Below are 23,213 nucleotides of genomic sequence, written 5' to 3'. Positions count from 1 at the left end.
CTCAGCAAGGGCACTAGAGATGCCCATCGGCAATCTCCAACGGCAGGGCAGACACCTTTCACGGCAGCAGAGCCCAGATGCTAAGGACCATATGGTCAAACGTAGCCACTGATTTTAGGGGCCTCCAGTGTTTGGTGCCCAAGCGGACACCCACTGGACCTCCAGGTACCTTCAGTATTTCAGTCTGGGCACCCCAGAGCTCTAGCAGCCAGGCTCACTAAGCATTAGCCTGTGTACTTAGTGCACCTGGAACCCAAGTCGATGGTAATAAGAGGTCAGCACCCCCAACTACCACTAGGTTTAATGGCTGGGGGCTTTTAATGGGCAGGGTTTGCATTTGCATTTTACCCCATTGCTGGAGATTGTTATTTTCCTTACGCTGGTCGTCATTTTCAGGAGGCCCAACTGGCTCCTTCCTCTGCAGAGCTAGATGGTGCCTGTCAGCACAGCCATGGGAAGGGTGGGGTGTGCGACGCGGCCTCCACGAGGAGCCCTAGGAGCCCTTGTGACTGATGCACAATTTTCTCTGGCTTCATCCGAGCTCAGAAGGTGTCACAGATTCCAAGGGCAGGAGGACCATTGTGATCAGTCTGACCCCCATGTGACATAGGCCAGAGACCTCACCGGCCTCCGTTCCAGAACTGGTGGGGGGAATCTTCCGATGGCAATTCCACCTGCACAGTGATCCCTCAATGCTGACTCAGCCACACCGGCCTGTATATTGTGGGGACAGTGCCAAGGGTCCCCCTGCTCCAGTTTGCCCACCCAGGAGAGTTCGGGAAGTGTGCAGGGGACTCCAAGGCATAACTGAGTGCAGCGTGCCAACAGTAAGACAATTATACACATGCACAGGCACAAACTTGGGTGCAGAAGTGCCATGAAAAAAGATGTCAGGGCGGGAAAGCTAGGAAGGACACACTGAGAAAGAAAACAGATTTACCAGCGCTTGTGGTGGAGCTGTGGGTGAGTCATACCTGCCATCCCCTCCCTTCTATATGGTATGTGTACGTTCTGTCCCTAAAGGGAAACAAGTGTGCGTTAATTAGACAATCGTCAGAATGACAACCAGCCTGGCACATGGCCAGGGGAACTCATTACATCAACAGCGTGCTCTTTGAAGTGCTGCAGCAGCTAGCGAGAAGCCAGGCGCAGAGAGGGAAGCCAAGTATCCTCAGCCTCTGTTCTCGCCAGGCTTTGTGCGAGCTCTAGAACCGGTGGGTTTGAATAAGAGCGGACGTTCCTGCCTCGGTGAGCTGAATGCCAAACCTGAATTACCAGCAGTGTGTGTGGCTGAACAGCCAGCCAGGTGACAGTGTGCTGCAGGTTTTTCAGGTACCTTCTTGTCACACACACAAATAGGCTTGTTATCAGGGGCAACCGCCCGCGCAGCTACTTAAACAGGCGCGTAGGACACTGGCTTTTTGAGAACGATCCGGTCACTTACATCTCCAGGTGAGTGCAAACTTTGACCTAAATGCACTGGCTTTAGTGAGAGCCCAGGGTGGAACTGAGGACTGTCACGGCCTCAGCTGCAGCAAGAGGGAAGCAGAGGGGTGTGGGGATGAGGGCCAGAGCCACACTGGCACAGGTACTGGTGGAAGAAAGTGCCCAGGTGCAGAAAGAGGCATGTAATAGTACCAGGTGTTGACGCCCTTTGCAGTGTTAAAAGGTAGGGAGTTGGCTCTGCTGGCTGTTGTTGTATTCAGATTATTATTTCTGCTGCTTTTACCAGATAGTTTGCTATAAATATGGAGCTGCTGAAGCCAGCTGGAGATTAATTAGATGCAGCACGTTACTATTTTACATGATCACTGATTAAGATAGTTTATGTAGTAAGGAGCAGATTCGGTCACCTTGTTCACAGTGAGTGGTACCGTAGTGCGTGTGTCGCCCCCCCCCACCCATTGATTTCAGAACCAGTGATGACTGGTGTCAGCAGGACCACCAGCAAAAGTACGGTATGCATCAACCAGAGTAAAGGTGGCAGAACCGAGCCCTGGACCAGGACACGTTGCTGAAGCAGAGAAAGGGACTGACATGCTTTGGGGGCTTTTCGGCTTTTCCCATTCGCCTTTTGGTTGCTAGTGGTTTGTTGTTTTGATCCTCCCGGCGGCAGGAAAAAGGGGTATCTAAAAATAGCCACTTAAACATTCAGTCAGAGCAGAGCCCCTGACAACTGAGCGATTGTGTTTGCAGACTAGATAGCAGGGAGGACAGTGAGACGGAGCACAGCACTGGGGTTAGGCAGCGCTGCTGCAGCTTAGCAAAGCAGGAAATATTAAAAAGAGGCCAAACTTCCAGTGAGATTTACTGATCAGTAAATATTGACAGAAGCGGCCACCAGCCAGATATTGCGCGTAGCGTTCAAATGAACCGGCGGTCAGGATAGCTGTTGTTTGTAACTGCTCCCTAGGGAGCCAGCACAGAACACCATTAACCCTTTGTATGACCATTGTGTAGAACGTCCGAGCACCAGAACCGAGATTTCTGCTTCCTGTGCTTGAGACGACTTCAGCAAGGCAGGAAACTAGCTGGGTTGTACTTAGTTGAAATCACAATATTATCTATTGCATAAAGGATGAGCCTTTGGCAATAGCTTGCAGGTAGCAGACGAATCTGGCACTCAGACACTAAGGCCCAGAACCTCAAAGAAATGGAGGCACCTGACTCCCATTGAAATCATTGAGCCTATGGTGCTAGGTGCCTTGGAAGCGCTTGGCCTGGCTTCAGAGAGCCAGCCATTTCTGCTGCTTGCACTCAGGACCGGCTCTAGACACCAGCAAAGCAAGCACGTGCTTGGGGTGGCACAATTCCAGGGGCGGCATTCCGACCATTCTTTTTTTCTTTTCGCTTGAGCAATTGCGCTCTCGGAGCTTGGGGAGGCAAAAAACCTAGAGCCGGCCCTGCTTGCACTGTCAGGACCAACCCTACGCATGAAGACTATGGTCTGTCCCATGTTCAGTAGCCGTGATTCCGCTGCCTGTGGAACCAGAGCTAATCAGCTCAGGTACTTTAAGTGAGCAATGTGTTTTTGCAGGATGCAGACTACAGCTTGGGGCCCCTTTGAGAGGAAAGATGCTTTATAATGCAACCTAGATGCCCAGCTTGGCCACAGTCATGTAGCTTCTCTGTGCCTCAGGTTCTTCATCTGGACAATGGGGATAATGACCCTGCCCCACCTCACAGGGGTGGTGTGAGGATTAACACATTAAATACTGGGAGATGCACAGCTAATACAGTGATAAAAATCATATAAATAGTCACCTAAGTGGCTCCGCAGAAATATTTTCAAAGTCCATCCAACTACAAAGCTATCTGGGTTTACATGAACCCAGCAGCCCTGCTCTGTAGGGCTTGGCTTATGCAAAGCCCACATTATTTTCTTTACATTCATTTTTAAATCCCCTAACAGTTAGTAGCTGTTTAGCCATATGACAAATCACTTGCCCCGTTAGCACATTTCCCAATGCAGAAGCCTGCCATTTGGCCCCAGACGCCTGGCAGAGCCGCAGCGTGACACCTGCTTGCATTGGGTGGGTTCTATCTGACTGGTCCTTTACTTTAATACCCCCACTTGGAAATCTAGGGTGAGATCCTCAGCTGGTGTAAATCAATCCAGTGAAATCATAGAATCATAGAACTGGAAGGAACCTCGAGAGGTCATCTAGTCAAGTCCCCAGCACTCAGGGCAGGACTAAGTATTATCTAGACCATCCCTGACAGGTGTTTGTCCAACCTGCTCTTTAAAATCCCCAATGATGGAGATTCTGCAACCTCCCTAGGCAATTTATTCCAGTGTTTAACCACTCTGACAGTTAGGAAGTTTTTCCTAATGTCCAACCTAAACCGCCCTTGCCGCAATTTAAGCCCATTGCTTCTTGTCCTATCCTCAGAGGTTAAGGAGAACAATTTTTCTCCCTCCTCCTTGTAACAACCTTTTATGTACTTGAAAACTGTTCCCATGTCCCCTCTCAGTCTTCTCTTCTCCAGACTAAACAAACCCAATTTTTCAATCTTCCCTCATAGGTCATGTTTTCTAGACCTTTAATTATTTTTGTTGCTCTTCTCTGGACTTTCTCCAATTTATCCACATCTTTCCTGAAATGTGGTGCCCAAAACTGGACACAATACTCCAGTTGAGGCCTAATCAGAGCAGAGTAGAGTGGAAGAATGACTTCTCATGTCTTGTTTACAACACTCCTGCTAACACATCCCAGAATGATATTTGCTTTTTTGGCAACAGCATCACACTGTTGACTCATATTTAGCTTGTGATCCACTATAACCCTGAGATCCCTGTCCGCAGTACTCCTTCCTAGGCAATCATTTCCCATTTTGTATGTGTGCAACTGATTGTTCCTTCCTACATGGAGCACTTTGCATTTGTCCTTATTGAATTTCATCCATTGACTTCAGAATTACTTTAAATCAGGGGCTCTGCTGATTTACAGCCCCTGAGGATCTGGCCCCTCGTGTTTCGTGGCTCTCACTGGAGGCAAGATGGCGAGGGTGGTAAGTTCATTCAGGTCTGGGTATAAACTCGCTGGCTTTGCAGCCGGAGTGTACATGACAAGACAGGTATGTGGTGCCTCAGAACTCTTATTACTCCTGGATTACTGAGAAAAGTCTTACACAGAGGCATAGGGGCCAACCCCACACTGCTGGTGCCTATCTCTCCTCAGCAGCTTCAGCTCCTCTGGACTTCCCTGGGAGTTGCGGGGTCAGCCCGTGCTGAGCATCTCTCACCACGTGGCCCATAGCGGAAGGACAAACAGGAATGTTTCACCTCCATGAGAAATAGTTTTGTGTGTGCCAATCCATGCCCCATTGTGCCCCAACGTTACTGGAGCCATGGGACGAAAATCTTAGAGGGCAATTCTTACTCATTTGTCATGCAGCCCTCGTGGATGCAAACAACTGGAGGGCCCAATCCTCAGCTGGTGTAAATCAGTGTAGTTCCATTGGATTCGATGGGTCTGATCCCCAGCTGGAGTAAACCGGTGTCACTCCATTGGAGTCCTTGGCCAGCTCCTCAGCAGGGGGAGTTTCGTGGTGTCAGCGCCCCCTTCCCTTGAATTCTGACGGCAATGGAGCAATGCTGCTTGACACCTGCGGAGGTCCCAGTCCTGTACAAGGACCTCAGCGCTTGCCCCCCCATGCTGGCAACACCACCGTCCTTCCTGACTCACATGCGCTAACATTTCTGAGTGTTTAGGAGGCATCTGAAAACTCCACCTGGTCAAAATTTCTCAAAACAAAAAAAAGTCTTAAAATTTGGCCCTTTCTCTCCCCCCTCCAAACCCCCAGCCCTGCTCAGGGAATTTTCCAAAAAACATTTTCCTCAAAAAAAAAAAAAAAGAAACTTTAGATGAGAAACTTTAAATGAAAATATTTAGCCTGTTTGTTCTATTGACTGTTTCTTAATTTTCTTTTTTCAGTTTTGTTTTGTGGGGATTTTTAATTGCCAATTTTGATCCATCAGCTTCGTACATAAAGGAATGTTTTATCCCCAAATCAAAAAACTGTACTGACATTTAAAAAAATGTTTTGAACACTTTTCAATTTTAAAAGCAAAAACTACTGTTTTAAGCAAATCTGCTGAAAATTGTGATTATGGCACAGACCTCTGGGCAGTCTGCACTAGTGCGCCCATCTTTGCTAGCACTGATGGCACCAAATGGGGGAGAATTTCAGGGAAGCCTCAGGTAGCCCCAGCCGCTGTGGGTGGCACAGAACACACGTACACCCGGGAAATAGCTTCCCAACAGCAGAGACCAGGTCACGAACCATTTGAAAGCTTCTGCCTTTGGGGGCTCTGTAGCCTGTGTCTACACTGCACACTAAGCGCGGGTCTGGGGGACCCAATCTTGGGAACGCAGCATTTCCAAGCCCAAGCTTGAGCATCCACACTGCATTAAAACCTGGGTTTACCATTGCTGGACCCTGGTCTCACAGCCCTGCTAATGCATCCACACGGCACTGCACAGCCCTACGGACTCGGATCTGCGGCTAGACCAGCATCCATGCTGCAAAGTGACAGGGTGTGGTCCTGAGTCACAGCAGGAACTAGGCTCTGGCCCCCTCCACAGGGTCCTAAGACCCACATCTTGAGTGTCTGATTCTGTGCGGACCGAAGGGGGCATGGCCTCAAACCTGCGTCCGGGCCTGGGCTTAGTGTGCAGTGTAGACACACCCACTGAGCTTGAGGTTACTGCGTGTTTCCGAAGTCTGGGGGAGCCTCGGACTGGGGCTAGTGAGGGAAAGGGAATCGGCAGCCTGAGGCCAGAGATCACGGGTGGTGAACACTGAACAGCCTGAAGTCATTGCAGGGGTATCCCTCCCTTTGGAAACTGCCTTGCCACTGAGCTGCCTCCAGCTCCACTCACTCACTGGAGACTGCTAAAAGAAACAAACAGCTATAAACCTGAACTAGGGAAACAAATATGCACGTGTTAAATTTCATATGCAAATTAGCTTGCATAAAATTAACACATTTTAAAGAACGACTGTTTACTGAGTACTGTCAGCTGGCCCCAGCCCTGCCAAGGGAGCTTGCACCCCAAACCGGCTCCAGATCGCCCCAGGGCCGCGGTGCTGGGCCCGGCGCTGTCGGCCACAGACGCTGCGCCAGATGAAGGCCCAGCTCAGGGCCGGATTAACCTTTTGTGGGCCCGACGCCAAACATATTTGTGGGCCCCCATGGAGGCAATGGAGCATGGCGCGGGGAGGCCAGTCCCTGGAGCGAGGGGCCAGCCAGAGGCAATGGGGCGTGGCATGGCAGGGGCCCGCCCAATGCGAGGGCACTATTTACAAACTGGCAGTTGCCAGAAGCACAGTGGCCTGCCTGGCCCTGTGTGGCCAGTGTGCCCTTCCCCTCGATTGTGTGCCCAACACCCCCCGATTCCCTATGGCCAGAGCCCCCCCGGACCCACTATGCCCAGTGCCCCACCACACCCACCACACAAATGCGCCCTGCCCAACACCACCCCTGCCCAGCGCCCCCCTGCCCACCGCCCCACCACAATTGCCCAGCACCCCGCATAGAACCCCACTCCCTAGTGCCCCAACACACACAGATCCTCATAAGAACATAAGAATGGCCATACTGGGTCAGACCAAAGGTCCATCTAACTCAGTATTCTGTCTACCGATAGTAGCCAATGCCAGGTGCCCCAGAGGGAGTGAACCTAACAGGCAATGACCAGCCGTTCATCTCCACCCTCTGACAAACAGAGGCTAGGGACACCATTCCTTACCCATCCTGGCTAATAGCCATTAATGGACTTAACCTCCATGAATTTATCCAGTTCTCTTTTAAACCCTGTTATAGTCCTAGCCTTCACAACCTCCTCAGGCAAGGAGTTCCACAAGTTGACTGTGCGCTGTGTGAAGAAGAACTTCCTTTTATTTGTTTTAAACCTGCTGCCTATTAATTTCATTTGGTGGCCCCTAGTTCTTGTATTATGGGAATAAGTAAATAACTTTTCCTTATCTACTTTCTCCACATCACTCATGATTTTATATACCTCTATCATATCCCCCCTTAGTCTCCTCTTTTCCAAGCTGAAAAGTCCTAGCCTCTTTAATCTCTCCTCATATGGGACCCTCTCCAAACCCCTGATCATTTTAGTTGCCCTTCTCTGAACCTTTTCTAGTGCCAGTATATCTTTTTTGAGATGAGGAGACCACATGAGGAGACCTCCCTGCCCCTTCAGAGCCCAGCACCCCCCAGACTCTCCACAGACCCACTCCCCCAAGCCCTGCCTCCTGGCCACACTCACCAGCCTTGCTGGGAGGCGACTGTGTCTGCCGGGCTGAGCTGGCAGCGCAGGCAGGGCCTGGAATCGTTCTGGCCCTTTGGGAGTGGCGTGATCAGCCAGGCCAGGACCTGCCCCAGCCGCGGTCCCTCAAGACGTACTTGCCTGGAGGGGCCCAGCCAAGCCTTCCGCACTGTCTCCCCCCCACACACACACCCGGGCGACTGAGACTGGCCAGGCTTCTGCACCAGTCCCAGACAACTCAGATCCGGGGAGACAGTGGGGCCCCGCAGGTGGTGGGAAGCCGAGACTGCCCAGAGCCGGAGGTGCACTGGGGGCTGAGAGGACCAGGGGGTGGGGTCAGGGGATGGAGAGGAGTCCTCAGCCAGCCGGCAGGCAGGCCGAGAGGAGCAAGTGGTGGCAGGGGGAGCCAGTGGGGTCTCGGGGCGCAGTGGAAGCGGAGCATGGACCCGGCTCCATGGAGCCACTGGAGCCATTGTAAACCTGGCACGGTCCCCAGTGATGCTCAACAGAATGTCCCGTGCAGGATCTGAACACGGAGCAGGAGGGGAGGGCGGTGTTCCAGGCCCGGGGTCTGGCAAGAGTGGAAGCCGAGGACAGAGGGGCAATAGGGAGGACATGAGAGTAGAGACCGGAGGGGGTGGGAGCTGGAGGAAAACACATCCTGTATACTCATATCTCCCTCCAAACAGCACAGACAACCTGCCCAGGCTAGGGTTGTAGCTGACACACACGTAGGGCACGCCCGTCTAGCCTGCCCTGCGTGCCCAAGCAGATACTAGACAGCCGTGCTACACGGAAACCAGCCCTATCTCCGCAGTGGGAGGCTCGAGAGCTGGCCTGGGGGAGGAACCAACACAACTCCGCTGTTCGGCGAGGCACGACAGCTTTCCTTTGGGCCATGCCCATAGCCACAGAGCTGCAGAACAGCAGAGTGAGGTGGGAATTAGAGACAGACACAGCTGGAAATATCCGGTTTTGGAGCAGGTCTGAAGATGGGGCAGAGAGACAGATGGACATTTCCAAACAGCTGGTGGCAGAGGAAAGAGGGATGCAAAGACCTGGGTCAGCCCCTGCTCTGCCCCTGACTCCCTGGGGCCCTGCGCTCATCACTTACTCTCCCCTGTGGTCCAGCTCCCACCTGTGCGATGAGGCTAACAGTGTGGCCCTGCCCCATGGGGTGTCGGGAGGGCAAATGTGTTGAGCAGTGCGAGTGCTCAGACTGCATGGGAATGGGGCCTGTATAGCTATATAGGTGCTTAGACAGGCGCCTGGTGTCTGGGAGGGGACACGTTGCCCCCTGCTCCTCACCCCACACGACGGAGATGGTGGAGAGGCGGCGATTCCTCTAGGCCAGGGGAACGCCCATGAAGACCGTTACATCAGCCTTGTAGCCAGTGGTGCTGGGAGAGTGAGGCCAAGCAGTTGCTTCAGAGCGCTGAGGCTCCAGCCCAGAGTCCCTGGGGCAATGACTGTAGGTGCAGGGGTCACTGGGGGCTGCTCCCTCACCAGGGGAGCCTACGCTGGTCTAGCATGACCAGCGCCAGCTTCTTTGGAGAGCCTGCCCCTTTCCCGAGCAGAGCCCCTTGTGGGCGCACACGGGACACCACCTCCAGGCCAGGGCTGGAATTCACTCTTCCCTGCTCCTTCCAGTTCAGCCAGAAGCATGGGGGTTTGCAGCCGCTCCCTTGCCGGATGGCAGGCAGGGAACAGGCCTTTGGCAAACTACCGCAGCAGCCAATGAGACAATTCCAGGCGTTGGGAAATCCAGTGCTCAGGTACTCGCAGGACCATTTATTGCCTTCTAGCCCCCACAAGGCAGTTACAATCAGCCGGGTTGTCCTTTGCTCGCCAGCCTAAATTTCAGCCTATGCTGGGCAGAGGCCTCCTCGGGCTGTTTGTTTAACCCTACCCATTGGCATCTGCTCAGCACCTTTGAAAATCAGGCTATTTTAATTAAGGAGCCTACATCCAGATTTAGGTTTCCAGTTTGGGGCCGCTATCTTTTCGCACAAACACCGCCTGTCAGAGCTGCAGCAGGTCTGTGTCTACACCGCAGCCAGGAGGTGTGACTGCAGCATGTCTACACATACAGTATCTGAGCTACTGTTGAGCTAGGGCAAGCGGCTCATCTACACACCCAAGTCCCGAATGGGGCTAGCCGTGCCCTTGCCCTTGCTGCCACAGCTTCATTGCTCTCGTCACTTGAGCTGTCTCGGAGCTAGCTAGATCCAAGCTGGCTCAGGTATGTCTCCATGTGCTGCCTCCCCACTGCCAGGTAGGCAAACCCACTTTGTCTCTCGACTGCGTGCTCTGTTGGAGTCACTCGGATTTCTATGCAAAGTACTCCACATTGCTGATCAGGCAGGACCACACTGGCTTTCCTGTAGCTGGGTGCTGGAGGACACAGTAGAAAAGCATGCTACTCATTTCATTTGTGTGGGTCACTAGGGAGGGTGTGGCAGTAATTAAGTTTGCACAAGCAATGATGTTCTACTACTCTCACGAGGTCGGTAAGCGAGTTGTTGGTCATTCGTTTGTTTCGTAAAAAGGAGAAATGAGCTGGTCCCACCCATTTCACACCTCGGTACATCCCAGAGCCATGGGGGTGGTTACTGTCCTGCAGCGTTCTCAGACACAGGAAAGAAGCTCTGTGTTTGAGCAATGCATTTTACCGTCAGTGTTCAACCAATGAGACATGTGATGTTGGAGGTTGCACAGCTGGGGCACAGTGCTATTTATAACCACTTTCCATATTGCCAAACAATGATTTCACTAGCAAATGCTGCCTTCTGCAGAAGTGGCTCCAACAGGAGTTTCCAGACAGGGTGTTGGCAGCAGAAAGCTCAAAGGGCATTGAGACAGAGGGTAGCATTTCAAAAGCCCCTCTGTGACTTACGAGCATTTGCCCCGTTTTCAGAAATGACTTTGGCAGTTAGGAGTCATAGTCCCATCTGCTTTCAATAAGACCTCGGCACTTTAGCGACTGTGACTGTCAGCCTCGAGAGAGCTGCCTGGTTTGTGGGCCTGGGGGGGTTGTACCAAGTCCTGCTGGGACATGAAAACAAAGCTGCTACAGGGGGCTCCTGAGAGAGGCCAATATTCCTAGCAATAAGTGGTGACAAAGCAGGATACAAGGTTTGATTCTGAAGTCAGAATCTGCTGCCTTTTCACAGCAAGTTCAAGCCAGATCTCAGTTGTGTTTTGGAGCAGGGGAGTAGGAACGGGGAGGGTGGAATTTCCACCTCCACAAGTTCACCTATGCCTGGAGGCCATTGGCCCTCAGCTGGTGGGGCAGTCAGCTGTCCATGGCAGTAATCCAGGCCAGCTCCCATGAGATGCCATGGGGACCTTTCTAGAAACGTGGCTCTAGCTTCCCCCTCTCCCCCATTAAAACCTTAGCCATGTCCATCTTTCAGGAACGTAACTTTTAAATTCCCTGGTCACCATTGCAGGCGGATCTTCCCCATTTCCCAGCACTCAGAGTCCTCAGAACACCCTTTATTTGGGAATAACAGTCACTGTATATTTACTTGCAATAAAATGAGCAAAACCCAAGCTGTCCGATTCTGGTCACTGGTGTATAGAAAGGCTGTGGATAAACTGGAAGGGATCCAGAGGCGAGCGACAAAGATGATCACAGGGATGGAATGCAGCAATATGAGCAAAGGCTGAAGGAACTGGGCATGTTTAGTTTGGACAAGAGGAGATTAAGGGGGAGATATGAAAGCTGTCTTCAAATACTTGAAAGGCTGATATAAAAAAGATGGAGAAAAGTTGTTTTCTCTTGCCACAGAGGGCAGGACAAGAGGCAATGGGTTCAAACTACAGCAGAGCAGATTTAGATTAAATCTCAGGAAAAACCTCCTCACTGTAAGAACAGTAGGACAATGGAACAGAGGCCTAGGGAGGTTGTGGAAGCTCCTTCACTGGAGGTTTTCAAAAGGAGGCTGGACAGAGCCACCTGTCTCGGATGGTTTAGACTCAACAAATCCTGCATCTTGGCAGGGGGTTAGGCTGACCCTGGCGGTCCCGTCTAACCCTGTGGCGCTATGATCAGCGGTATGGCACACCCCACAGTCCCAGTTCATATATGTCCTGCTTGTTGAGGGCCCACAGCTCTATTTACATCCATCTAAAAGCTCACCCACAGATCCCATTAGGCCCAGTGCTGATCAAGCAGGTGCTAGGAGTTCATCTCTGACACCAGGAAGCCCAATGCAGTGAAGACAGCACTATGGAGGGTTCAGAGTCCCCAGGTACAAAACCCAGAGCCAGGCAGGACTCCTGGTCAAACCACTTCCCTTTCCAGCACAGCCCCTCTCTTCCCTTCGGAAGCATGCATTCCCAGCCCATCAAACCACACACAACCTGTCAGCTGAGGGTGACCCACTTACTACTGGGCGTATCTTGCACAATTCAAACGCCTTTTCATAACCAGCCATAACAAACTGCTGTCATCCATGGAAACAGAACCCAAACAGATTCCAGACAATGCAACACCAGAATTGGCAGCCTCGAAAGAGCTGCCTGGTTTGTGGGCCTGGGGGGTTGTACCAAGTCCTGCTGGGACATGGAAAGTGAAGGGGACAATTTCCTGGTACAAGTGCTCTAGGAACCAACTAGGGGCAGAGTTCTTTTCGACCTGCTGCTCACAAACAGGGAACAATTAGTAGGGTTGCCGCGCAAAACAGCTGTTTCATGGCGCAAGTGCTGGGAGTGGGGAGAAGCAGGACACGGTGGCATGCTCAGGAGAGGAGGCAGAGCGGAGGCGGAGGTGAGCTGGGGCGGGAAGCTGCCGGTGGGTGCAGAGCACCCACCAATTTTTCCCTCTGGTTGCTCCAGCCCTGGAGCACCCACGGAGTCAGCACTTATGATTGAAGTCCCCCATGAGAACCAGGGCCTGTGATCTAGTAACTTCTGCTAGTTGCCGAAAGAAAGCCTTGTCCACCTCATCCCCCTGGTCTGGTGGTCTATAGCAGACTCCAACCACGACATCACCCTTGTTGCTCACACTTCTAAACTTAATCCAGAGACTCTCAGGTTTTTCTGCAGTTTCATAACAGAGCTCTGAGCAGTCATACTCCTCTCTTACATACAATGCAATTCCCCCACCTTTTCTGTCCTTCCTGAACAGTTTATATCCATCCATGATGGTACTCCAGTCATGTGAGTTATCCCACCAAGTCTCTGTTATTCCAATCGCATCATAGTTCCCTGACTGTGCCAGGACTTCCAGTTCTCCCTGCTTGTTTCCCAGGCTTCTTGCATTTGTGTATAGGAACTTAAGATAACTTGCTGATTGTCCTGCCTTCTCAGGGGATGTCTACACTACGAAATTAGGTTGAATTTATAGAAGTCGATCTTTAGAAAGCGATTTTATACAGTCAATATGTATGTCCCCACTAAGTGCAGTAGGTCGGCGGAGTGCGTCCTCAATACTGTGGCTAGCATCGATTTCTGGAGCATTGCACTGTGGTAGCTATCCCACAGTTCCCGCAGTCTCCGCCACTCATTGGAATTCTGGGTTAAGCTCCCAATGCCTGACGGGGCAAAAACATTGTCGCGGGTGGTTTTGGGTACATATCGTCAGTCGCCCCTCCCTCCGTGAAAGCAACGGCAGACAATCGTTTCGCGCCTTTTTTCCATGCAGACGCACGGCAAGCATGGAGCCCGCTCAGCTCAGCTCACCGTCACCACAGCTGTTGTGTCCTGGGTGCTGCTGGCAGCAGATGGTGCAGTAGGCAGCGCCGGTGCCACCATTAAGGCAAACTAGGCGGTTGCCTAAAGCGCCAAGATTTGGGGGCGCCAAAAAGCAGTGTCCACAATTTTTTTTTACAGTGTTCCTGGGCTGGGCTGCTGGTGGCACGCTGACACGTGCGGCTCAGACTCCCTCTCCCAGCGCAGCGGCCGCTCCACTTTTCCCACCTCCCAGGCTTGTGGCGCCAATCAGCTGTTTGGCGCCACAAGCCTGGGAGGGGAGGAGAATCAGAGCAGGGGCAGCGTGCTCTGGGAGGAGGTGGAGCAGAGGTGAGCTGGGGTGGGGAGTTGCCGCACGGCTCTGCGGGGGGGGGGGGGGGGGCGCCCCAGGGCGGGGGGGGGGGGAGGGAGCGGCCGCAGGGCTGCGGGGGGGAGGCACAAGGTGGAAGTTTAGCCTAGAGTGCAAAACTTCCTTGCACCGGCCCTGGCAGTAGGTCTGCAAACCATCATCATCCACCGCTTCTGCTGCAACTCTGCTCTCCGGTGCCATGAATCCACCTCGCAGGTCCGCTCGTCGTTGGGTATAAATACCCATTCTCGTGGCATCCGTCATCATCCACCGCTTCTGCTGCAACGCTGCTGTCCTGCAGACGCCATACCACGGCAAGCATGGAGCCCCCTCAGCTCACCGCTGCTGTTGTGAGCATTGTGCACACCTCACGCATTATCCTGCAGCATGTGCAGAACCAGAACCTGCAAAAGCCGGCGAGCAGGCGACAACAGCGCGATTACGATAGTGATGAGGGCATGGACACAGACTTCTCTCAAAGCACGGGCCCTGGCAATTTGGACATCATGGTGGTAATGGGGCAGGTTCATGCCATGGAACACCGATTCTGGGCCTGGGAAACAAACACAGACTGGTGGGACCACATAGTGTTGCAGGTCTGGGACGATTCCCAGTGGCTGTGAAAGTTTCGCATGCGTAAGGGCACTTTCATGGAACGTTGTGACTTGCTTTCCCCTGCCCTGAAGTGCAAGAATACCAAGATGAGAGCAGCCCTCACAGTTGAGAAGCGAGTGGCGATAGCCCTCTGGAAGCTTGCAACGCCAGACAGCTACCCATCAGTCGGGAATCAATTTGGAGTGGATAAATCTACTGTAGGGGCTGCTGTGATCCAAGTAGCCAATGCGATCACTGAACAGCTGCTATCAAGGGTTGTGACTCTGGGAAATGTGCAGGTCATAGTGGATGGCTTTGCTGCAATGGGGTTCCCTAACTGTGGTGGGGCAATAGATGGAACCCATATCCCTATCTTGGCACTGGAGCACCAGGGCAGCCAGTACATAAACCGCAAGGGGTACTTTTCAATGGTGCTGCAAGTACTGGTGGATCACAAGGTACGTTTCATCGACATCAACTTGGGATGGCCGGGAAAAGTACATGATGGTCCCATCTTCAGGAACTCTGGTCTGTTTGAACAGCTGCAGGAAGAGGCTTACTTCCCAGACTAGAAAATAACTGTTGGGGATGTTGAAATGCCTATAGTTATCCTTGGGGACCCAGCCTACCCCTTAATGCCATGGCTCATGAAGCCATACACAGGCATCCTGGACAGTAGTCAGGAGCTGTTCAACTACAGGCTGAGCAAGTGCAGAATGGTGCTAGAGCATCCAGTTTAAAAGCTCAGCAAAACCAATATTCCCATTGTTATTGCTGCTTGCTGTGTGCTCCACAATATCTGTGAGAGTAAGTGGGAGACATTTATGGCGGGGTGGGAGGTTGAGGCAAATCGCCTGGCCGCTGATTACACGCAGCCAGACCCCAGGGCGATTAGAAGAGCACACCAGGAAGCGCTGCGCATCAGAGAAGCTTTGAGAACCAGTTTCATGACTGGCCAGGCTATGGTGTGACAGTTCTGTTTGTTTCTCCTTGATGAAAACCCGCCCCCTTGGTTCACTCTACTTCCCTGTAAGCCAACCGCCCTCCCACCTTCGATCACCGCTTGCAGAGGCAATAAAGTCATGATTGCTTCAAAATCATGCATTCTTTATTAATTCATCACACAAGTATGGCGATAACTGCCAGGGTAGCCTGGGAGGGGTGGGGGAGGAGGGTAGCACCGGGTGGTGTGGTGAATGAGGGGAGGAGGGAAGGACAAAGCCACACTGCACTTCAAAACTTATTGAATGCCAGCCTTCTGTTGCTTAGGCAGTCCTCTGGGGTGGAGTGGTTGGGTGCCCAGAGTCCCCTTCCCCCCGGGTTCTTGGGCATCTGGGTGAGGAGGCTATGGAACTTGGGGAGGAGAGCGGGTGGTTACACAGGGGCTGCAGCAATGGTCTGTGCTCCTGCTGCCTTTCCTGCAGCTCCACCAGATGCATATCAGTTTGATCCCCCAGTAGCCTCAGCATTGCATCCTGCCTCCTCTCATTGCACTGCCACCACCTCTCATCTTGCTCCCGCCACCTCTCATCTTGCTCGCCCCTCCTGTTCTCGCATTCATTTTCTGCTTTCCTGGACTCTGACATTGTTTGCCTCCACGCATTCTGCTGCGCTCTTTCAGTGCAGGAGGACTGCATGAGCTCAGAGAACATTTCATCACGAGTGCGGTTTTTTCACCTTCTTATCTGCGCTAGCCTGTGGGATGGAGATGATAGGGGGAGTGTTGAAACATTTGCAGCTGCGGGAGGAAAAAAAGGGACAGTAGTATTTAAAAAGACACATTTTAGAGAACAATGGGTATACTCGTTCACGGTGAACCAAGCTGTTGACATTACATAGCACATGTGCTTTCAGTATAAGGTTGTATTTTGCCTCTTATATTGAGGGCCTGCCGGTTTGGTGTGAGAGATCACAAAGGCAGGGGCGGGCAACAGAATTCGACTTGCAGGCAGCCATGGTAAGCCACAGTCTTTCGGTTTCTTCAACCTTCACAACATGTGAGAATGATTTCAAACAGGAGCGCCCTCCTTTCCCATACCAAGCACCCGTTGGGTTGGCCATTTAAAAGGAGGGGCTGTACTGGCCGCGAATGCATCCCAAGTCTTCAGGGCAAATTAATTATTAAACATGCCTGCTTTTAAACCATGTTTTATATTTACAAAGGTACACTCACCAGCGGTGCCTTCTCCGGCTTCATGGTCCATGAGCCCGCCTTGGGAGGGTTGGGAGGGTATTGGCTCCATGGTGATAAACAGTTCCTGGCTGTCGGGGAGAATGGTTTCTTCGCTTGTGTGCTGTGCACTATTCTCATCCTCCTCCACTTCCTCATCTTCCTCGTTCCCAAAATCCTCATCCCTGTTGCGTGAGACTCCCCCCTTGCAGGTGTCCATGGACATGCAGCTCATCATAGAAGCGGCATGTCTGGGGCTCTGACCCGGAGTGGCTGTTTGCCTCTTTGGGTTTTTGGTCTGAGCTCCTTAATTTTCATGCGGCACTGCTGTGGGTCCCTATTGTACCCTCTGTCCATCATGCCCTTGGAGATTTTTTCAAATATTTTGGCGTTTCATCTTTTGGAACAGAGTTCGGTTAGCACACATTCGTCTCCCCAAACAGTGATCAGATCCAGTACCTCCCGTTTGGTCCATGCTGGAGCTCTTTTGCGATTCTGAGACTGCATGGTCACCTGTGCTGATGAGCTCGCCACACTGGCCAAACATGAAATGAAATTCAAAAGTTCCAGGGGCTTTTGCTGTGTACCTGGCTAGTGCAGCTGAGTTGAAAGTTCTGTCCAGAGCGGTCACAATGGAGCACTCTGGGATAGCTCCCGGAGGCCAAGACCATCGAATTGCGTCCACACTACCCCAAATTCGACCCGGCAATGTCGATTTCAGCGCTAATCCCCTCGTTGGGGAGGAGTACAGAAATCGATTTTTAGAGCCCTTTTAGTTGACAAAAATGGCTTCGTTGTGTGGACGGGTGCAGGGTTAAATCGATCTAACACTGCTAAATTCAACCTAAACTCGTAGTGTAGACCAGGACTTAGTATGAGGCAGGAGTCCTCCCCTCTTGCGCTCTCCTGCTCGTGATTCCTCCTGGTATCCCACTTCCCCACCGTGACACGTGCAACCCGTGTAAGGGAAGCCTGCCACAGCTCGTTCCTTCTGTCTAGCCTGACTGTTACACTGAGCCCCCAAACCATCATCCAACATTAGGCTACAACGCGGCTTCTATATAGGGTAGAGCTGGACTGAACCAGGGTAGAAATCAGGGTCGCTGGACATTATGTTTGATTGGACATTTGGGGGCAATGCCCTAGATGACAGCTGGGGCAGGGTAAGGCCCAAGGGAAGATGTGGCTCTTGGGGATGGATGTGAAGGCAGGTGCAGTTGTATAGGCCAGGGGCTCAGGACAGGGCCGGCTCTAGGTTTTTTGCCGCCCCAAGCAAAACATTTTTTGGCTGCCCCCCCACCCCACCCCTGGGCTCTCACCCTCCCCCCCCTCACCCGCACCCCCTGCCGCCCCATCCCTGGGCTCTCACCCCTCACCTGCACCCCCTGCGCCCCAGTGCTGGGCTCACGCCACTAGTGCTGACTCCACCCGCTCCCCCCTCACCTCCAGCCGGTCCGGCGCTGGCAGGGTTGGGGTGAGTAGCGGGGCTCCCGGGCCGCGCCTCAGCCCAGGGTCCCTCCAGCCAGGGCTCCCGCCTCCAGGACCGGCCAGGACCCGGGACGGCAGAGCCAGGGACCGCCCCGGCAGGGGTCTGAGGAGCCAGGACAGGGCAGCCCCAGAGGGAGTGGAGCCCCAGAGAGTGGGACGCAGGCCCCGCACGGCAGCGCCCCGCCCTCTATGGCCCCACTGCTGCTTCTGGCCACCCTGCCGCAGTCCCTGGCCAGCTTGGGCCGCTTCGCCCAGCCCCGGCTGCCACGCTGGGGGGGGGGGCCGCCCTGCCTCATCTGCAGGCGACTCCGTGTGCCCCGAGGGGCGGCCCCCAGCCCGAGTGTCCCCCACTAGGAGCCTGCCCGGCCCAGCCACAAGGTGCGGGCTCTGCTCCCTGACGCAAACCGCAGCGGCCCCAGGGCGACGCGCTGCTGCTGCCAGGGCCGGCTCTAGGCTTTAGCCGCCCGAAGCAACAACAAAAAAAAAGATGGCCAGAATGCCGCCCTTGAAAATGTGCCGCCCCAAGCACCTGCTGGCCCTGGCTCAGGAGGGATGTCTCAGGCACAGGGGCAGCTAAGAGCTCTGACTCCTTTACTGCGGTTCTCGGTGGTACTTGGAGAGCAATACTAATACTAATACGTCACACAACTCTGCCTGCACTGCTTCGGGTGACAGCACATTGCCAGGACACATTTCCACAGCCCTGGGCCTCAGGTGGCCTTTGCATCCTCTGCCTGTGCAACAGCTTGTAGAGTGATGCACAAATTAGGTTTTTGCCCCTCTGCTGAGTGGTGGTAGAGGTCAGCGCTTTGCAGGTCACCTGCCCAGTGACCAAAGGACATCCCAATACAAACTGCCTTTCTGAAATGAAAAGTCAAAACATTTCATTTCAAAACTGCTGAAAGAAACTGTTCCAACCTTTCCAAGGGAAAAAAAATTCAACCAGAACAATTTACTGAATTCACAAATTGTTTTGGCTGACCCGAATCTGCATTTTTTTTTTTTTGGCAAACAAAGGTTTTGCATGAAATATTGCCCCCAACTCTGTGTACTAGGGCCTACGAACAGAACGGTAACCTGGGAGAACACAGGAATGCTTTTGGAGCTGTTAAGATTAGAGTTTATGCAGCTATGTCCTCTTGGTGTCTAAGAGCTAGCAAACAAACATTTGTTTTGCAGTTCTCTAACAGGGGATGAACACGTGTCACAACCATGTGAAATAGTGTGACTTGCTCAGCCTTAGAATGAGAAGTGTGTCAAGATACTACAGAAATCCCCTAGCAATGAAACTGAAGATGGGCCTGGGAAATTCAGGCTTAGCACATACAAGAAATATTTCCACAATCAGTAGTTCAAACGTTGTGTCGGAGTCGTTTAGGCGCCAAGCAAATGTATTGCCTTGGAAGCTCACTGGGTAACGTTTCCCCAAGGTGATCTCAGGTGTGGAAAATCTTGCACTTCAGTTGATGCTTTCCTGGAGGACTGCATTCCTTCTGTCTAGGTTGGGCTCTTTGGGAATGGATGTTCCCCCTGAGAGCCCAGCGGGAGCTGTCCAGTAGAACTATAAAGCACTTGTGGGGATCACTGAGAACAAACCATGGGGCCCTGGGATGCATGGGGAGATGCACTGCTTTGACTGACAGTAGAATCTGCCCCGGCCTTCTCATTTGTTGAAGTGACATAGGAGAACATGACACTTAACAGACCAAAAACTAAATACTGGAGCGTCCCTGTGCTAAGGGGCTTGCAAGGTAAAGATCTGCATCTGCAAAGACTTAAGCATGTGAATAATTGAGTCCAATGGAGCTTTACTCATGTGAGGAAAGTTCCTCATATTCTTAAATCTTTGAGGACAGGTCAGTATGTTGGCCATACACCATTACCAATGCTAATAAACAAGGGGTGGGGGAAGAGGATGGGAAAGAGCAGGAGTCGGCATGCGCAGTGACCAAATCAGGACTGGGACACGCCAAGGTGGACCTGCAGGAGAAATAATGGAATGGGGGCACGAGGGGACTGTTCAACATAGACATGGTGGGAGCCAGCTGGATCCATTGCATCCCAGCCCTGCTTCAAGCATGGCTAGTTAGTGAATCCTTTTGTGCCTAGACTTTCTATTCAAGAAAACGGGCTAAACCTCCTTCCCCATGTGTAGATCCTCTGTGCTCCTTCCTGCGCTTATGTGCCCCTTTCCAACCTCTCTGTGCTGCTCCCATCTTCTCTGTGCAGACCCCACCGCAAAATCTCACACTGCCTCCCCCCAAAAATCCACCCACCCATGCAGACACCTCCCCCTGGCCCCAGTTTCAGTAGGGTGACCAGCTGGCCTGTGTTTATAAGGACAGTCCTGATGTTTGGGGCTTTGCCTTTTATAGGTGCCTGCTACCCACACCCCTGTCCTGATTTTTCACACTTGCTCTCTGGTCACCCTCAGCTCCAGTCACACACACATACGCCAGCTCCCCCAGGGGAACTCATACACAGGCTTCACACAAACCACCTCACATCTGCAGCCACCCCCCTCCCCCATCCTGTCCCTCTCACCCCTCCAAACAGCGACAGAGCCCCCTTCCCTGTTTGCTTTTCTCTGTGCCCTCCTTATGCACACCCAGAGGTTGGAAAGGCTCCCGCTGACCCCGAGGGAGCAAAACTTGTGCTGCCATTATCATGTCCCACGTACAGCTGGGTGGGAATTTTTCACATAACTTTTTTTGTTGGAAAAATCCCAGTTTGTCAAAACCCAAACGTCTCCTGGGAAAGGGGCAGGTTTGACACATTTCCCCTTTCAAAAAAAGTTGGGAGAAAAATCACAATTGTCAAAAATGTCCCATTTTGACATTTTCAAAATGAAAAATCCCATTTTCAGTTTAAAATGACTTTGGGTCAACTTTTAAGTAAATTTATAGTTTAAAAAAAGGTTTTCAGAGAAAGATCAAAATCAAAATGAAACATTTCAATTGACCCAATCTGAAACAAAATGCAGATTTTTCAGTTTGTGAAAATTTTTGACATTTTGACTTTTCTGCCAATTTTGAGACAGAAATGTCTTTTGAACTCTGGACAGTTCTCCTGGGAAGGGAAATCATTTCCCACGCTGCTCTAATCACGGCCAATAGGTCACACTCGAAGGCAGTGGTTCTATAAGGAGTCCGGCCACGCAGGGAAGCCCTTCTATTGCTGATACACCCAAGGAAAAAAGCATGCCATAAAAAAACCTTTCAGACAATCAAAAAGCACAATGCATTTTTCCCCCTTAGCAGTTACTCTGAATGCACTAATTTGTTACCAGGGCTTGCAGGGCACTACGGGATCCAGAGGACTGGCTCTCCCAGTGCTATAACTAGAGTCATGCACATTCCTGTAACATCCCCAGCGAGCGATGCCAACGCCTAGAGCTCTGAACAGGAATCGGCCCTGCAGGAGTCTGCTGGAACTGTAAACACGGCAAAGAGCTTTGTCCAGCAGAGCCCAGACTCAGCATGGAAGAGGTGGTGTTTTCTGCTCTACCGGCTATTACATCTCAAGCAGATACACAGTGAAGGGAACTCGCTAACACTCTCCCCCCGTTTCCTCGGTTCCAGATCCCCCTAAACAATTCCAGTTATGCCTTTCGGCTAATCTTTGGGCCGAGCAGTTGTCATCACACTGCCCAATAGTCTGTCCCCTCTACCACGCGGTGAAGGGTCTGTGCCAGCTCCCAGCAGAAGGACGACTGCTTTTGCTCACGGGGAAGCAGCTCCTGGTGTTACCCGTGAAGGGGCTCTGCTCAAACCCACGTGGGAACAGGGTATACAATGATATGGAGCCTCTGACTGGTTTACAAGTAGCAGACTGAGCACTGCCCTGGGTGCGGATTGCTTCGCATTAACTAGCCCGCTGGGCCTGTGCATCGGGAGGGTGGTTACTCCATTCAGGTATCTTTGGCGGCTGTTTCTCCCCTGCCTATGATGAAGGGCTTTGCGGGGGGGTCCCAATGAGCCAGGGTACTAAATCTGACTCATTCAGATTAGCCTGGTTTGGGACAGCCCCCAGCATGAGACTCCCCTGGCGTTTGACAGTGTTGCAGTCCCAGCGCACGCAGGCCCCGCCGGGCTCAGAGACCAGGTGCTGCATGTGCTGCGCGGCAGCGGTGCCCTGCTAACACGGCCGCTCTGGCTGCTGGGCAGAGCTGGCTGTGGGGGGACAGGCAGGAGCTGGGGGTCAAGGGCTGAGCTGAGCACCAGCAGCACAGAGCCGGGGGGGGACGCAGCTCCACTCTCTGCTCTGGGCTCAGGAAGAACCCCCTTCTCCCCAGGTCCCTCTCCCAGCGCCCTGTGCAGAGGAAATGGCCACCGAGCAGCCGATGGGCCCCACGGAGGAGCAGCTGGAGATCCTGGAGTATAACTTCAGCAAGGTCAACAAGCACCCAGACCCTACTACCCTCTGCCTCATCGCAGCCGAGGCGGGGCTGTCCGAAGAGCAGACCCTGGTGAGTGCCCCAGCGCCCACAGCCCTGCTCCTCGGCCCAGAAACCCATCCCCCCACACACTCTGACTCACTACACACCCCACCCCATAACTCCCTCCTCGCCTCATAACCCTACAGCCCTGATTCACTCCACAACCCCACCTCGTAACTACCTCTTCACCCCGTAACCCCACAGCCCTGACTCACTCCACAACCCCACCCCGTAACTACCTCTTCGCCCCGTAACCCCACAGCCCAGACCCACTCCACACCCCACCCCATAACTCCCTCCTCGCCCCGTAACCCTACAGCCCTGGCACACCCCACACCCCACACCCCACCCCACCCCATAACTCCCTCTTCGCCCTGTAACCCTGCAGCCCAGACCCACTCCACATCCCATGCCATAACTCCACTCCTCGCCCCGTAACCCTACAGCCCTGACACACTCCACACCCCACCTCATAACTCCCCTCCTTGCCCCGTAACCCTACAGCCCCAACCCACTCCACATCCCACCCCATAACTCCCTCTTCGCCCCGTAACCCTACAGCCCCAACCCACTCCACACCCCACCCCATAACTTGCCTCCTCGCCCCATAACCCTACAGCCCCAACCCACTCCACATCTCACCCCATAACTCCCTGTTCGCCCAGTAACCCTACAGCCCTGACACACTCCACACCC

General features: G+C 52.8%; 1 protein-coding gene across 1 annotated transcript; it reads left to right on the top strand.

The window, feature by feature from the left end:
- Nucleotides 1-965: 965 nt before the first annotated feature.
- HOPX (HOP homeobox) lies at nucleotides 966-22,765 on the top strand. The gene is made up of 2 exons (XM_034772678.1): nucleotides 966-1,332; nucleotides 22,374-22,765. Exons 1-2 carry the CDS (start codon nucleotides 1,258-1,260, stop codon nucleotides 22,653-22,655), a joined length of 357 nt encoding a protein of 118 aa, XP_034628569.1. The 5' UTR covers nucleotides 966-1,257; the 3' UTR covers nucleotides 22,656-22,765.
- Nucleotides 22,766-23,213: the final 448 nt, after the last annotated feature.

Source organism: Trachemys scripta, chromosome 5 (genome assembly GCF_013100865.1).
Source record: "Trachemys scripta elegans isolate TJP31775 chromosome 5, CAS_Tse_1.0, whole genome shotgun sequence".
NCBI lineage: Eukaryota > Metazoa > Chordata > Testudines > Emydidae > Trachemys > Trachemys scripta.
This window is presented reverse-complemented; position numbering and strand designations above follow the sequence as displayed.

Excerpts from the sequence above, each read along its gene's own strand:
- HOPX (XM_034772678.1), top strand. The coding sequence starts at position 1,258 with ATGCCAAACCTGAATTACCAGCAGTGTGTGTGGCTGAACAGCCAGCCA. Across the intron at positions 1,333-22,373 it reads GTGTGCTGCAGGTTTTTCAG|GTCCCTCTCCCAGCGCCCTG; the intron begins GTACCTTCTTGT and ends CCTTCTCCCCAG.